The sequence below is a fragment of the Triturus cristatus genome, chromosome 6, assembly GCF_964204655.1.
Source record: "Triturus cristatus chromosome 6, aTriCri1.1, whole genome shotgun sequence".
In the NCBI taxonomy this organism is placed as follows: domain Eukaryota; kingdom Metazoa; phylum Chordata; class Amphibia; order Caudata; family Salamandridae; genus Triturus; species Triturus cristatus.
In genome coordinates this window covers 520,246,564-520,263,427 of record NC_140589.1, presented here as the reverse complement: position 1 = coordinate 520,263,427, position 16,864 = coordinate 520,246,564, and the positions used below count along the sequence as shown (strand labels likewise).

General features: G+C 44.6%; 1 protein-coding gene across 1 annotated transcript in view; it reads right to left on the bottom strand.

Moving 5' to 3' along the window:
- Positions 1–16,864, bottom strand: part of LOC146817360 (CD109 antigen-like) — a 1,044,213-nt gene that overhangs the window by 437,190 nt on the left and 590,159 nt on the right. Inside the window, exon 14 of the mRNA XM_085610952.1 lies at positions 7,772–7,951. Coding sequence (XP_085467078.1) covers positions 7,772–7,951 — 180 coding nt within the window. The remainder of the gene's footprint in view (positions 1–7,771; positions 7,952–16,864) is intronic.

Genomic DNA, 16,864 nt, shown 5'->3' with positions numbered 1-16,864 from the left:
ATAGCTCCTATGGTCCATATGCCAGACCCTGCTCTGGGCTTAGATACCCGTCCTACTCTCAAAATGTTCCACCTGAATGTGAGATCACTGGCTTGTCATTCTCAAGAAGTTTTCTCTCTGATCACTGATGAGAACCCGGATATCTTCTTCTTCACCGAAACCTGGTTGCATGACCAATCTACGGCTGTCATAAACTTAGCCCTCCCAGTGGGATACACCATGCACTCGCATCACCGTAATGCTAGAGGCGGAGGCATCGCGGTTGCGGTAAAAACTTGCTATCCGTGCGCCTGGAATCCTACCATCATAGCAGGATGCGAGAGCGCGCATTTCAACATCACAGTAAATCCCCACTTCACTTTTTCGGGACTGCTAATCTATAGGCCTCCCGGTCCCGAGGGCGCTTTCCGTCTCAGCCTCCTGGAGTTGGTCTCCTCCCTAGTCATGAAAACAACTAATTTCACGATCATTGGAGACCTTAACCTGCACATGGATGCCCCACTCTCCAACTCGGTCTATAGCCTCCTAGCTGATCTTGAAGCTTTCCAATTAATCCAACTGGTAGAACTACCGACTCATACTGGCGGACACTTGCTAGACCCCTTCCTGACGAATATCTCAACCAATATCTCAGTGCTCCAGCCCAAGCCTATGGCCTGGACCAATCATTATCTGATCGAGACGCATATCACCACTATCATCCCTTCCCCTAGAAACAACACTCCTGATATTCTCAAACGTCCCTGGAGAAACCTGAATTTAGAGCACTTTCACCATCTTTTGATGAAGCACCACCCTCAACCCCCCAAGGAAGTCTCCCTTGGCTATGATAGCTTCTGTAAGTGGTTAGACCACTCACTAGATACTCTTATACCTGCCAGGTGGAGTAAGACTAGATCAAGTCCCTCCAGCCCTTGGTACGACGAATCCCTTAAGATGCTTAAATCTTCTTGTAAAAAAGCGGAACGTGCATGGCGCAGAACCTATGATGCTGACCTTAAATCAGCCTATAGGACCTGCACCAGAACGTACCATCGGGCCATATGCACAGCCAGGGCAGCCTTTTACTCTCAGGAGATAAAGAATAGTACGAATCCTACCAAGGTTATCTTTAGGGTGTGCAAGGACCTCACTAGTAAAAAGACCGCTGCTACTTTTACAGCTTCCATGGCACATTGTGAGGATTTGGCCTCGTTCTTTGTTGAAAAGGTGGAGGCCATCTACAGGTCATTCTCTCAGCCTTCCATCAGTGAGAATACCAGCGCTCCATTGGCTTCTAAACTTTTACTAGCCATTCCAAGTCCCACTCAAGAGGAGTTCAAAGCTTTGACGATTAAAGTCAAATCCGGGTCGCCGGATGACCCTATGAGACCCACTCAATTTCGGGAACTCGCCGAGTGTTGCTACCCGGCTATGCATAGTCTCATTGATCTCTCTTTTAGCACCGGCAGTGTTCCCACTGCTTGGAAGCAGGCTACCATTATACCGATTCTTAAAAAACCTTCCCTCGACCCTACAAAATCAGAGCACTACCGACCCATCTCCCTTCTCCCTTGGATGGCCAAATTAGCCGAAGCTCACGTGAATCGTATTCTATCTTCTCACCTGCAGGAAGCTAACATACTGGACAATTCCCAGAATAGATTCCGAGCGGGCCACAGCACCGAGACTGCTCTCTTGGTTGTGGTGGAACATATCAGGAAAATGCTGGACCAGGGTCAGACGGCGGCACTGATCCTATTGGATCTTAGTGCCGCCTTTGACACGGTCTCCCATCAGATCCTTTTACAGCGTCTTGTGGAGGCAGGAGTTGGAGAGATGGCACTTGAATGGTTCCGCTCCTTTTTTACGGATCGAACCTTCAAAGTATCTTCACCGCCCTATGTCTCTGCCCCTCGCCCCATTCTCCAGGGTGTCCCGCAGGGTTCGGCTCTCAGCCCTAACCTATTTAATTTGTATGTTCAGCCGCTGGCGGAGGTAGCCCATAGTTTTGGTCTCACCATGGTGTCATACGCCGATGACACGCAGCTGGCGGTGGCACTCAATGGTGATTCCAATACGGATGCCTCTACCTTTCAGTCAGCTCTTAAGGCAGTGGCAGGTTGGATGGCGAAAAATCGACTCCAACTCAATGCCACTAAGACCGAGGTTATCATCTTTGGCAGGGAAAGTGGGCTATGGGGAGACCATTGGTGGCCATCTGAGTTGGGTCCTGTTCCCATTCCTGTAGCTGAAGTCATAAATCTCGGGGTGTGGCTTGACGACAAACTTTCTTTCACTCCCCACACCAAACGTGTAGCTGGGATCTGTTTCGGCGCCCTGCAGTGCCTTCTGCCCATTTTCAAATTTTTTGATGCGGATACCAGACAGATCATAGTTCAAGCCCTGGTTCTCACCAGATTGGACTATGCCAGCTCTCTGTTTTTGGGCGTGAATCAGGCAGAACTAGCTCGCCTTCAGCGGGTTCAAAATGCGGCGGCCAGGATGCTGGTCGGCCTTCCTAAGTTTGTCTCTGCTCGTCGGACCATCCAAGATCTCCACTGGCTACCAGTAGGTCAAAGAATTAAGTTTAAAGCTCTTTGCTTAACTTTTAAAATTCTTAAGTTAGCCTCCCCTCCTATTCTCACCCAGACAATCCTTCACTATGCCCCTTCCAGAGCCCTCCGATCTGCAGGGTCTAATCTAGCCATTGTTCCACGCTTCAAAAAAGCAAGAGTGGGTGGACGTTCTTTTCGGTGCTGGCGGCAACTCTTTGGAACTCTTTGCCTGCCTCACTTCGCTCCATCCCAGACCTGCTCCTTTTTAGGAAGTCATTAAAAACCTTCCTATTTTCCACAGCTTAGTCTCATTCCCTTCTGGTTATCTCTGTTGTGTTGTGTTTTATCATCTCCAAAAGCGCCGGGACGCCTCTTGGCTGCGGCATCTGTGCGCTATATAAAAATAAAATAACATAACATAACTCCTCTAAGGACACTGCTTGTTACCGTGCAGAGAGGAATGATTGTAATTGGGCAAGTGCAGGATCCTCTATCCTGAGTTCTCAAATACGGTCAACCAAAAGCTCATGGTTGATCGTATCGAAGGCAGCTGTCAGATCCAGCAGGATGAGGACTGCGCTTCTACCCCCATCCAGCATCGCTCTAATTTCCTCGGTGGCCAATACAATTGCAGATTCCGTGCTATGGCCCTGCCTAAAGCCAAATGGAGTATCATCAAGAAGATGATTTGTATCTATGAAGGAGGCAAGTTGCATATTCATTACCTTCCCTACCGGTTTGACTGACTAGGGAAGCCATGATAACGGATGGTAATTATTCAAATCCGTTAAAATTTGATTTTTTAGTAATGGGGGAACTGATTCTAACTTCCAAGGGGTAGGAAAGACTCTTGTCTCAAACATGGCAGTAAAAATATTTGTCAAATATAATGCTACTGCCTCGGGTGCTGAGTGCACTATCTTTGGGGGACAGGGATCCTGAGGAGATCCAGATTTAATGATGGGAATGATCTTTGCAAGTTGCTCTACTGAAGGGGCCAGCAATTTTGGAACCCACCTCTGAGGGTTGGTTATTATCATGTATGCTAGCGGTAAATGTGTTAAAGATGGTAGTACGTTCTCCTGAAAGAAACTAGCTAAAGAGTCACAAGAATCATGGTTATTTACTGCTGTGTTGCTTGCTGTAGAGAGGGTCAGCTTTTTTATTGTTTTTATGAAAGTTTTTTTAGAATCACTTGCTAGTTTTATTGCTCTGTGTAATATCCTGATTTGGCCACAAATAAAAGCCTTTTGCATTCTTCTTGGCAGAGTTTATGTTTTTCTCCCTCCTCCTCTTTATATCTATCCTGTACGCCATTTGCGCTCTTGTCTCCTGCATCCCAGTTTGGCGGCCCGAGTGTTTCATCAAACCATGGTTTAGATACCTTTTTTGTATTATTAGCTCTTAGTTTGATGGAAGCAATGTCGTTAAGGGCAGAGCTAATCCAATCGGAATAGTCCTCTGCCACCTGATCTAGATTAACCCGTATTTCAGGCAGAAAATATATAAGTAGGTGATTTAATTCAGTAGCTTGTATTTTGTGCCAAACTTGACTAGTAGATTTCTTAATACATAATAATGGGGGAAGCCTTTATTGTAGTTTTATCTGCCAGTACACCACATCGTGATCCAACCAGGTCAGCGGGAGGGAGTGGGGGTTTACAATGTTGGGATTATTAGTAAATAAGCCATCCAACAAGTGTTCTGCCTGATGCGTAGGTCCATTCACGAATCCAAGTTATTTTCTATGTGGAAATTAAAGTCAGCAATGACTGTTAAGTCAGACTTCAACATGGGGGATTCCAGGAGCAGGCTGATCTCATCAGCAAAAACTGCTCTTGGCCTTGGGGGAGGATAGACGAGCATTCAATTAAATTACTGAGTTTTAGTTCATTCGATGTTAAACAACAGCGCTTCACGCCTCTCCACTGAGGCAGAATTAAAAAACAGCTGGGACGTGATCTGGATAAATTAATTCTAGCCCTTCACCCCTTGTATTAGGTCTAAGTGAAAGATGGCATATCCACTAGGAACCGGTGCAATATGTTCAGGGCCCAAGTTTTCAGCAGCCAAGTTTTCGTGTTGAACACCAAGTAGGTTTGGTGTCCTTTCAGAAACTTGCCAAATTCAAAATGGTGCTTAAGCAGGGGCCTGGCGTTCCTAAGCGCACACTTGATACCTAAGTTGTCAGCTGCTAGTTCGCTACTCTTCTCAAAGAGTGAGTTCTCCTGACATTTTTTCCTTAATTAAAGGGCTAAGATCGATGATTCTGATATTACAAGTCAGACAAGAAATAAAAGATGGTTCTATAGTGGATGAGGGACTCAGTAGAGAGCAGTCATCAGACTTACCGGTAGGCCTGACAGCTTGCAATGCCGCTCTTGAATAGCTGAGAGACCGGCGCTCCTTCTGCGTTAAAACGACCAGGGGGATGGGCGCTGGGTATGGACCATGGGTGCTGACGGGTGCAGACGGGCTTGCCTTAGGCATGCCTTTGGTGTGCCTGCGGTGCAGACAAGCTGTGAACTGCCTTAAGAAGCGAGTCATGAGAGGACTGTGTCAGTGGGCGTGGCAAGCACCGTACCGGAAGAGCAAGCGATCGAGAAGAAAACAGGTGAGGTTAAACTAAAGTTTTAACTGAGGTCCAGAAACCTCTGTCAGTAAACACAGGCTCCCCTGTACCTACATATTACTGGAAAAATCAAGATGAGACAACAAATAAGGGAGGAATTAACTCATAAACTGATTAAAACTTTTGAAACGGGATAAGCCCTTTCCAAGAAGGCGGGCAACATGAGTTATGATGTTGGTTTTGTGAGTTCAATACCATAACTGGAGAATTTCAGTAGTATTGTGTGTTTCAGCCAGCACTATATGTATTGTCATTGATTTTCTGTGTTTCTTTGCATTACACTATATTTTCAAACTGCATGGTGCATGGTGTTTGGCAGTGCGCAACAGGGTTGTGAGCAGGGGTTGGCCTCTGAGCAGGTACTGAGCACCACTTGTTGAGGTCATCATTCTGCTGCCGCACCCAACCCACCAAGGGCTGCCAACGTCTGTCCTACACCCAACTCGCAATGCATCACTTTGTACGGGCAGCATAGGTTAGCTGCAGAATCTGGCTTCTGGCCAGACCCTGCTCCAAATTTACTGCAGGCTTATTGGAAACAAATTATGTTTTTGTGGGTTGTTCTCAAACTAACAGATTTCTTTGGAGTGGGATTGTTTTTTTTTGGGGGGGGGTTATTGTGGTTTTTCACTTTGTTTAACAAATAGTGAGGTAAATGGTCGCTTTCTGGTACTTCTTTACTGGTGGAACTTTCAGTAATGTTCACTAATCTGCTCCTCTCTGAATTGCTTCTTCAGCTCCCCACACCAGATGTGCACCTTGCATTGCAAACAATAGAGTTTAAACACTCTCAGGTGCAGGTTGATCTCGTTGTAATGTTTTTGAATCATCTCTGTTTGGCATGCTTGCTAAAGGTATGCCCTCTTGTGCCTCAACTTGAACTCTCTCCCTCTGCCACCTGATGTACTTTTTCCACACATCAGTCTGCTTTTCTGCTGAGTCACCTATGCTCTGCACAGGGACTGGACATCTTCCTCCCCCTCCATATGGTCAGGTGCATCTATAGTTGATGCTCCTAGTAGATCTCTTGACTGTGCCATGTGAGCAAATGTAGCTGTCTCTTGCTTACATCTGCTGGTCATCTGCGTTTCAGCAATGAACTAACCCCTAATTTGGGGATTTAAACTCTGGGCAAAACTAGGGAGATTTTTTCATGCACATAAATCTAGGTTTTTTTTTTAAACGCCCCCAAATGTGCTCTTCAGACTATTTTTTGAGGTTGCAAACTCAGTATGTCTAAAATGATGCTGCAAGTCGGCGGCTTTGACAATTAGGCTGCGGTATTGATTAACCTAAGATGGCATCCATAGTCTGAGGGCTAGCTGTCAAGGCCATGGTGTTTTGAGCCTAGCAGTCGAGTCTGCAGATTAGCTCTTCCATTTTATGTATGAAGAGTCCACAGACTCGAAAATTGTCTGCAGACTATTACACATGAACACATTATAAAATGTATTTTTACTTATTGAGTGCCCATTGGGTGTCCGCCTCACTATGCCCTGAGACTCAGGGTTTGCTTACTCTGCCCCCTTATATATTTCAGATGGGGAAATCGTGACTTATGTACTGTAATGGTGGCCACAAGAGTAATTTTTTAGACAACCAGGTCTACGGCCTAAGGTTTGTCTCCGCGCTCCCAAAGTGGTTCACTGGAGCAAAAAGCTCCCTTCACCAATGTGAAGCCTTTTTGAAAAAAAAAAAATCTGTGGAAGATCCTCGGATCTAGTCCGCTAACCTCCGCCGGCTAAAATGGCCAAGACATACAAAAGTGTTAACCCGTGTTAAGCCCACCTTTTTAACAATAATTTCTAACAAAGACTACTGAATAGATTTACAACAACACAAAAACACGCTTTCTGGGTCAAGTTCTATTTTCAGGTCAAGTTTGGCGTAAATCTGTCAAACAGGTTTTACTGTAGGAGTTACACCTTTGGGATCTCCTTTGTATTTTTTTCCCTGTGTCAATCTGCGTAAAAATTGGTATGCCAGGTCATAGCTGACACACCAGGCAATTGCTAAATTTGGCACAGATTTGTCCTTAGGCAAAAGTTATTGGCAAATCAAAAAAGGCAATTTCATGGAATGTATGGCTGAACCAGAATTACATAGTGGTGACTACGTAACATATTGCATTCGGTAAATTTGCATTTATGCAATGTTGTGTTTTTTCCAATTGCAGTAGTTATACACAATGATGTTTAACAATAGTCAGAACACACCAAGGGTTAAATCCGTGCAGTGAAATAAAATCACAATAACTAAGTTTTGTCAGTATGGCCCTTATATTTTTCTTCTTTAAAGTGACTCTAGAACGAAATCTGTAAGGCACTTACAGTGTGTTCTCAGGTTTGGCGAGGCCTACTGTGGTAGCAATGTCTTTGTTCCAGTTATTGTTCAAAATACTATGTGTTATTTGGCCACATTTACTGTGAGTGTGATTCCCAGTGATTCGGATACCAAAAACATATCACAAACAAGGTGGGAAAGTTTTAACCGAACTAAAACATGCTGCATGATTATTGAATTCTCATGGCTTTGTGAAATTGGTATTGTATAAAAGCACTGTTTCCACAAAAATTACAGTCTAGCATCTACAATACAATACCTTGTTCTTCAAGTTTACTTTAATAGAGATATTCATGCTGTCACTTATAACTTCAGCAGTGCTGTTGTGAATGTAATACAGGCGAATCACTGCTTCCGGAGCCCAGGACATCTCAGGGGTGAGAGCGAATGCACCAGTACTCTGCTTCCCAGCAGCCATCACCTCTCCCTTGGATACAACCTAAAGAGGTATTGAAATGGTATTAACATCAACTTTACAATGACGCTCCTGTCTAATTACATCTGGTTAACCAAAGCACGCACAGTTGCCAAAATGTTGCCATTCCATCTGCAATTATGATCCCTGAACTTCATGCATATTCTGTTACCTGATGCACTATTGTCCTGCATCCATCATGGCTCACATGTAATACTACATCACCGTTACTGCAAATCTGATTGCTAGCAATGCACCCTTTACGCCTCACTGTACACCCCAAAAGACTCCAGCTCCACAACACAGCACTTTAGCTAACAGAGCAACAGAATTTAGGATCCATCGTGTATACTTCATGTACATCCATTTTTGCACCTATATATGACATTATTATTCAAGGTGTGGTTTAATTTTATTAATGTGTGTGGCACAGTTAACTGAAATAATATTAAAATGTAACCAATATGATTTCTAGACGTTTATACACAACTGCATTAGGATAGTTCATATTTGATGTAATCATGTTAAAAACATATTCACATTTGACATTGATTGTTTGCTTTCCACTGACATATAATACTGTAACGTGCATCCATTCGGACTCTCAAGTTAACTAACTGAGCTTGACATTAGGCCCTAAGCTGAAATTGTTTGCTTTCACGTTGCCAGTATGCTGCTCTCTTTTCTTTGCAGGTGTGTTATCGTGATTCTTGTTAGTTAGTGAAAGACTTATTATGTATTAGACGTCAGATACTGAAGCTTAGGAGACGAAACCTGGCAACAATTGTGGGGACCTGATGATGCGAGAAGGCCTTCTGTCCACTGTGTACCAGGATGAAGCAACATTCAAGGTTAACAGTCGCATACCTAATTATTTGAGGTTGGGAACTTAGGGAATATGTCCACTCCCCTCAAATGTGGTTACCTGATTGGCTGTCAGTGGTGGGAATGAGATATGAATGTTCTAGAAACTGCTGACTGTATCTTTAATTGATGTTTCATAGCTAGTTAGTCAAACTTCGTCTTGACTTTGAGAGGGAACACATCTTTTTCTGCTGGGCTTCCGTGAGTGTGAAATATCATGCTAAACATTCTTGTAATTCCCTCGAGCTTCTACTGAAATTCGACTTTATGCTGGCACCTTGTATGCTCCCCTACACTTATGTTAGAAAATGAACATTTCTTTATGGAGCACCTTATTGCATTAATCTGTTTTCTATGCATTGTGGTTACTATTTGGTATTTTATTACAACTTAATTTACTGGCACATTTTGGCCAGCAGACCGTATTGTTATACCTTTTGAAATTACTCCTGCTTTGCATATATGCCGGTTGGATTAATCTTCTAAAATAAGCCTGTGTGGTTGAAATAACTGATTCTTAGTCTTCGTTATGAAGTCACATTGGCTTCACAGAACTGGAAAGGTATTTCTGATGTTAGCTCCCTCACATTGCTTCAAGTACACTAACAAAGATCCATACGACCAACAGAGACATATATATGATGATTTCACTGAGAGATTTAGGTTCAGATATTCACACGCCATCACTATCTACACATCAAAGCACTCACACTAACCTACTTATGCTGGGACAGGAATGTGCTTGCATGGTTTACAGACACCCTTGCTCCGAGTACTCAACTGTTGTTTTTAATGACATACTGATTTCTTTGCCCAGCATACATGGCTGTAATGGGTGCGAAAGATTCTGACTCCAAGAGGGTGGCTCTGTGGCGTGGAGGGCACACAAACATATCTATCTAGGATGCAAGACTACTGTCAGTGTTTTAGGACACAATCATGAAATTGTGTTGGTAACATTCCATTTGTCTGAACTATATTATAGGCAGCCCTTTTTCTTGGTCTCTCAGAGTGAGAAGCCTACTGACCTCACGTTGGTAAGGTCTTGCTACCATGATGGGTCTGGACCCTGCACCTACATCCCTGAATGAGTGTGTGAGCAATGGGACTATGTATGGCTGCTTTTAGTGCAACTTCACATTTAATGTAAGATTGTGACTGTGAAGCTAGTGGGATCCGTTTTGGGTACTCCAGCTGTTGGGTATTATCAGACATTAAGGTGTAGATGGAGACAACACTGCAGTTATGTGGAATTTACTTCTTTAGCACAGGTCTGCTGTATCTCCCTTTCTGAGGACCACCATTAGGCTTGACACAGGGTGTAGGGAGATGGAGACAGCAGTCAATTTTATTATGCAGGGCAAATCCACCAGAGGTGCTACTCCCAAAGTTTGAAGGCTGCAAAGTGCAAGGCCTTTAGGTGTGATGGTGCTCATGTTTGGGAGCACCTGTATGAGATTCCCAACGTCAATACTTGCTTTAGAAACCCTACCCTGAAACAAACAGTACATTTGCTTGGCAGAGTAGAGAAGCACTGGCAGAGAATAGAAACATGTTGGATAGGTTCCAGGACTCCGACAGGGGAATCAACATTACCTGTCTGGAACATGGTTTTAAAGTGGGCCAGAAACTTCTCCACTTGCTTCTGGATTTCTCCATGACTAAGAAGAGGTACTTTAAAGAGTACCAGAGGAATACCTGAGAACCAGGGCTGGTGTTTCTCACAGCCAGTCTCCCAGAAGTGGGGAGACATCATCTTGAAAGATTAGAAGAGATTGCTGAAGAAGCAATGGGACTGCCTCTGTACCACAGCTTTCCTGGGCTGCTGTGGGAAGAGAGTGGAAGATACCCATGCAGGAGACTGTACAGAGAAGTCCAGAGAATGTGCATGGGTAGAATAGACAATCCAGAAGTCCGAACTAGAGGGGGAGTGATGTAGGAGCCGAGCCAAGTGTTGGAATGGCTTTCCCTGCCTCCCCCATCTCTGCTAAATCACTACTGGCATAATGCATCCAAAAAGGAGAGGAAGTGACAGAGACATTAACCTGAGTGCTGAAAAGTGTCTGCACACTTCCCGATTGCTGATTAAACCGAAATCAGCACATGGCATGAACAAAGGAGAAAGCAAGAAATCATACCAAATACTTAATGTCCTTTGCTGACTCTTCCGGCGAGCGGGGGATCACCGAAGACCAAATAATCACTGGCAACACAAGGTGGGCTGTTTACTTGTGTGGGAGCGCATCTTTTGATTTGGACCTGCTCCCCCACAGGAACCTCCAACCACACCTCTGACCACTGAAGGTCATCACACATGCACACCCAAGGAAGGCCTTGTGTTGGGACATCATTGCTGCTACACTCAGTTAACTTATGTGCCCTTAAACTTTTGCTCACCTGACACTGGGACCTTTCAGCTTCAGGAAAAGCTATGGTGAGTTGCAGTGACTGAAGCATTGAAAGACAAGCCACAGGCCAACGACACAGACGTCTGCTTATGCCAATCACAGTAGGCCTGCGCCTGTGAGATTATTGTAAGCCTGATAGGCTTTTGCCTATTTTCTCAGTAGTACCTGTTCTAGAATGCTGTGCCCATTGGCAAATTTATTTCTATCATCATTTGTTTTGGTATCTGTTAGACCTGGCACCATTGGCGTGGGTCTCCCTTCAATTTTTTGCTGTTGCCTCGTGTTTTTGCTGGTTATAGATGCTTTGGGCACTGTGCCACTGCTGTTCAGTGCCATAGTGCAAGTGCTCCCTATTGTAAATTGATGTATGGATTAGTGACTCCATGATTGGCTTGATTGGTTTACTTGTCAGACCCTAGTACAGTGCACTGCATGTGCCCAGGGCTTGTAACCAATGCTGCTGGTGGGCTTGCAGCACTGATTGTGCCACCCACTGGAGCAGCTTGTAAACTGTGTCTCAGGTCTGCCATTGCAGAGTCTGTGTGCAGTCTGGTACTGCCATGCTGACTGGGCAAGTGCACCCACTTGCCAGTCCCTAAACCTTCCCTTTTATACGTATTAGTCACCCCTATGGTGGGGCCAAGGGCAGGGTGCATTGTAGGTAAAAGGTAGGACATGACCTGATGTGTGTGGCATGTCCTGATAGTGAATTACAGACATTTTTGTTTTTCACTATTGCATTTCTCCATAGGCCAGAATGGGCAGTTTGATTATTACATTTTATAATCCTAACTGACTCAGGGAACATGGTAGAACTTCGAGTTTAGTGTGCCTGAACTCAGAATGATAAAATACATCTTTTAGTGAAGTTGGTTTTAACATGCTGTGTATTCCTTGTCTGGAGTTTGAGTGACAGGGGCTGGGGGATTCCAGGAGACAGGGTGAGTCAGCACAAGGCTGAATAGAGAGAGATCTGCATCTAGATGGGTGGGAGGGGTTGCACCTGGGACCTGAATAGGGCTGGGCCTTCCCTCCACAATGCTGGCTTCACCTCCTGTGGTGTGTCTGATGTCCCTGCCCTGCACGGTGAAAGGAAAGAAGGAGACATGTCAACAAAGTGCTCCAGGACTGACCAGAACTGGTTTGGACTAGGCAAAGGCCTCTCTGCCTTCAGAGAACAAAGGGAAAAGGAGTATAAATATTGGGACCCCGACCCAAGAACTTTAGATCACTTCTGGGAATCAAGACAAACCTTTGCTGAGGAGAAGAACCAGGAAGCTAAAGGAGGAGACTACCCCTGTGCTGTGTGTTTGGGGGTTGGCCTGTAGTGGTTGCTTCATTATCAAAGAGAGGAGAAAAGGACTGAGTGTGCTTTCTATCAACTTGAAGAAGAATCTCCAAGGGCTTGAACTAGAGCTTGCCTCCTGCCTGAAGTCTCAGGGATACAAGACTTCACCAACCAGCTCCCCCTTGAATTCCCTTGCTGGGAATTGAAGTGCCTGCTGTTGTGCTGGGCCTTCTGAGAGACTGCGTGTCGCTGGGAGCTGGAAGCGCGACGCAACAACGAGAAGCGTGTCGCACCGCAGCCGCTGTCATCGCATCGCCGAGGAAGCGAGCCAATGCTGCCGCTGTCTTCATCGAATCGTCGAAGCGAGGCGCATCGCCGGAGAAGCGGGACGCTGCCACAGAGATCATCGTCGCATCACCGGAGAAGCGTGTCGCAGGGCCTGGCGCGGCTCCAAAGACCATCGAGTCGCCGCACGGCCGTCTGGCGTGCATGCATCACACCAACGTTGTCGCATCGCTACCAAGACACCATTTTGTCGCATCGCACCGGAGAAGAGTATCCCATCGAGGTGCCAGCGTGTCGCATCGCACCGAAGAGCAGTAAGAAACCAACGCATCAACTCCCCACACAGTAAGGAAGCGAGCATCAACTCCCCTGCGCAGCAGTAACGATCCGACGCAGCCACTCCCCTGCGTGTAATGAACTGACACATCACCTTCCCTGCAACCATTTTGTTTTCTTTGCATTACGCATCTAAGGTACATTGAGAGTAAAGTGTCGCATTTACAACTTGAGAGAACTGAACCATTTTATAACATTTGAGAGACTATTTTTGAGTACAGTATTGTGGATTTTTGTCGTTTGGTCTTGTGTTAAGTCTATATAAAAATACTTATTTTTATAATACAACCTGTGTGGTGTCCATCTGTAGTGTTGTCACTGTATTACTGTATGTGTTCACAAATGCTTTACACACTGCCTCTGAGATAAGCCTGCCTGCTCGTGCCAAGGTACCAAGGGAGTGAGCAGGGGTTAGTTTAGGAGTGTAGCCCCTTACTCTGACTAGACACAAGGGTCCCTATTTGTCACAGGTTCCTACCTATGCCAACTAGAGACCCCCAAATCTAACAGTATCCTATAGTACAACTGGATTGGACAATCATAATTGCATGTTATTTGTTTATTATTGAGTTCTGAGTCTCTACCCCCAATCTACCTCACTGAGAATCCGTGGACGACTTGCCTTTTCTTCTCTGAGGTTAAAGTACTGAAGTGGTGCACAAGGGAGCCGATTTATTAAATTTTAGCGCAATGCAGTGCTGCAATCGGATTTGCTGCACTTCATTGCTCTGGGGGAGATAGCATTGCTGAGCCATATCTACTAAGCTATGTAACTGCTTTTTTTTCTCCAGTGCTGCAGCACAAACAGGCTGCCTTTGTACTATACAGTACGTAGATGTGTGAGTGATGTCTAGCACATGTACCCTTCCAGTACTAAATAGTACTTAGACTAAATGACTTTGTACAAGCACAAATGCTTGATAAATCTAATCCTCGTTGTTCAGTTTGTGCCACAGTAGGTCAGGCCCAGAACAGCAGTGGTAAAAGGCCTCAATCACTATGTTTGTGGGCCAGTAACCCCTGCTTCGACCAGGTTTTTCAAATAGATTCTGACACCTAGGCACTCTCATTTTACTTCTTAGAACGCAAAGGGGGTGATTTACTAAGATTTTGCACCTTGTTTGTGTCACAAAAGTGGTGCAAAATGGCACAAAATCATTTTCCTAATTTACTTTCCAGCGCTAAACTTGTTCAGCTCCGGAAATAACATGGCGCATTACTTTGCGCCATGGGGGCGTACCAAGGGTGGTGCTTGGGCGTTCCCATGCCACCACCCAAAGTTTCTCATCCTAAACCCAATTTACTAAATACAGTAGATTGGGTTTAGCGTGCGAAAACGGTGCCCTTTTAAACTGCTGAAGACGGCTGAAATGCCAGAAACCGGTCCTAGGAAGCTTGTTTCCGGTCCAGGGAAGACATGGCTTGGCAGTTCGGGCTGGACTGTTCCCATGAGGCACAGGGTCAGACTGATTTGCATATGGCCATGTCTGAACTGGGGTGGCAGAGTGGGCTAAAGAACGGTGATGGATTAAACCCAGATCAGTTGACTGGGGGTGAGTGCTTGCAATGTTCAACACTCCGTCCATCATTTCCTTTGGTTTTTGCTTTGTTCGCCATAAGTTGGCAGGGTATGCTCAGACGTGAGTCCCTTGCTCACTTTGCCACTGGATTCAAGCAAGCCTGGCTGAAGACGGCTGAAATGCCAGAAACCGGTCCTAGGAAGCTTGTTTCCGGTCCAGGGAAGACATGGCTTGGCAGTTTGGGCTGGACTGTTCCCATGAGGCACAGGGTCAGACTGATTTGCATATGGCCATGTCTGAACTGGGGTGGCAGAGTGGGCTAAAGAACGGTGATGGATTAAACCCAGATCAGTTGACTGGGGGTGAGTGCTTGCAATGTTCAACACTCCGTCCATCATTTCCTTTGGTTTTTGCCCTTTTAAACTAGGCACAAGGAAGGAGAAATGCTTTCATTTCTCCTTCCTTTTCCGACTTTGCATGCGTGCTGTGCAGCATGCATACAAAATAGGAAAAGTTTTCCCTACTGTCTAGGCATAGAATTGTGTACAAAACCTATGCTAAACTCTCACAAACACACACCCTAGCGGTATGGCGCTAAGGTGGTGCGTGGCGCACGGCAGCTGTAATCAGCGCCGCCGCAAGGGAAAGAGGAGGAGAGAGCCATATCTTTGAAAATATGGTGCTCTCCTGCTCCTTCCCTGTCGCACAACGCAGCGTCGCCTCGTGGGAGGCTTTTCTGCATTGCGTGGAGATTTAGTAAATCTCCCCCCAAGTGTACTACAAATGACAACCCACATGACAACTACAATGCACCGAACATTATTTGCACTGTTCGTTCATGGATGCCAATTCACCAAATTTCCAGGGGTAGCAGAAGTGGCATTGCATTTGAACCAATGACATCACAGAAAGTGACAGAATGTAACCTGACACTAAATCCTCCTAGGAAGTGACGATGCCTTAATCCCTATGATATCACAATAACTGTGAATGCTGATATTAAGAGAATGAAGTGCTCAAATATAGAATGATACAAGAGACTAAAATAGAAGAACGGCCATGTTGTATACCACCTACATGGTAAATAAGGTATTAACATGATAAAAACATTACACATTTCTATTTTTCATTGTACAAAACATTATGTGTTTGTTCGAAGAGGAAAGTGTAGTGGCACTAAAACACAAAATAACACTGGGAAGGCGAATTGTTCATACCTCAAACTCATGGTTGAGTAATTTCCTAATATATAATCAAAATGAATGGAACATTTCAGAAAGACACGAAAAGATGTAAAAAACATTATTGGTTTTGTCGACCTGAATTTCTTTATGTAGACCAGTGTGAATAATCGTATTGGCATAAATTATTCTTTAGCACTGTTAATGCATTTTGATTAACATCACACCTAAGGCATTATCACTCACTACGGCACATAGGTGAGGTTTTTATCCAAACACATCTTTTTCTATAAGTTTACATTAATAAACATCTGCAACACCTTGATTAAACATGCACAGTTTTTATATTATTTTAACATTTCATTTAGCAGAGCACATATTGCACTGCTGTATTCTTATGTATGTTTTGCAGCCGGACATGCAGAAAGAAAACAGTACACACCACAGCACTGTTTACCTTCTGTTTTGTTCTTGGCATTGCTTTTGTATTCTCTGAGGCCAAGGGTCACAAAGGCAATTCCTGGGGTCGAAAGGGGCATGGCAGAGGTCGCAGCTGTGACACCTGGTTACCCCCAAATGAGGTCCATGTATTAATTTCTTACTCTCTCTCTCTCTAAAGCTAATTTGAAGGTCAAAGTTCAAATGGAGGGTAAAGAGCTGCAATGATTCAAAGCCCTGTTACATATAAAAAATAAAATGGCTAAAACACAGCAGACATATCATTTACACTCAAGACTCTAGGAGCAGGCGGCATTATTAAGGTATTAAAATTTACTTTTTTTAAAAAATCAATGAATGTGATCTTAAGGATGCCTGCTTGTGCAAACAATCTCTAGTGAAGGGAAAATCGTTGTTGGCTAAATCAAACAACTGTACACATGGATATTACATGTTTCATAACTGCAAATTATTCATCTTGCTGCCTTTAGTCATTGCTCTTAAATCCTGTCACTGCTATATTTGGGCATGGTTTAGAGTTTGGTGTAGCAGAAAAAACTCAAATTTCTGGGGGAAAACCGGCACTGGTGAATTTCCTCAACCGCAGGGATACTATA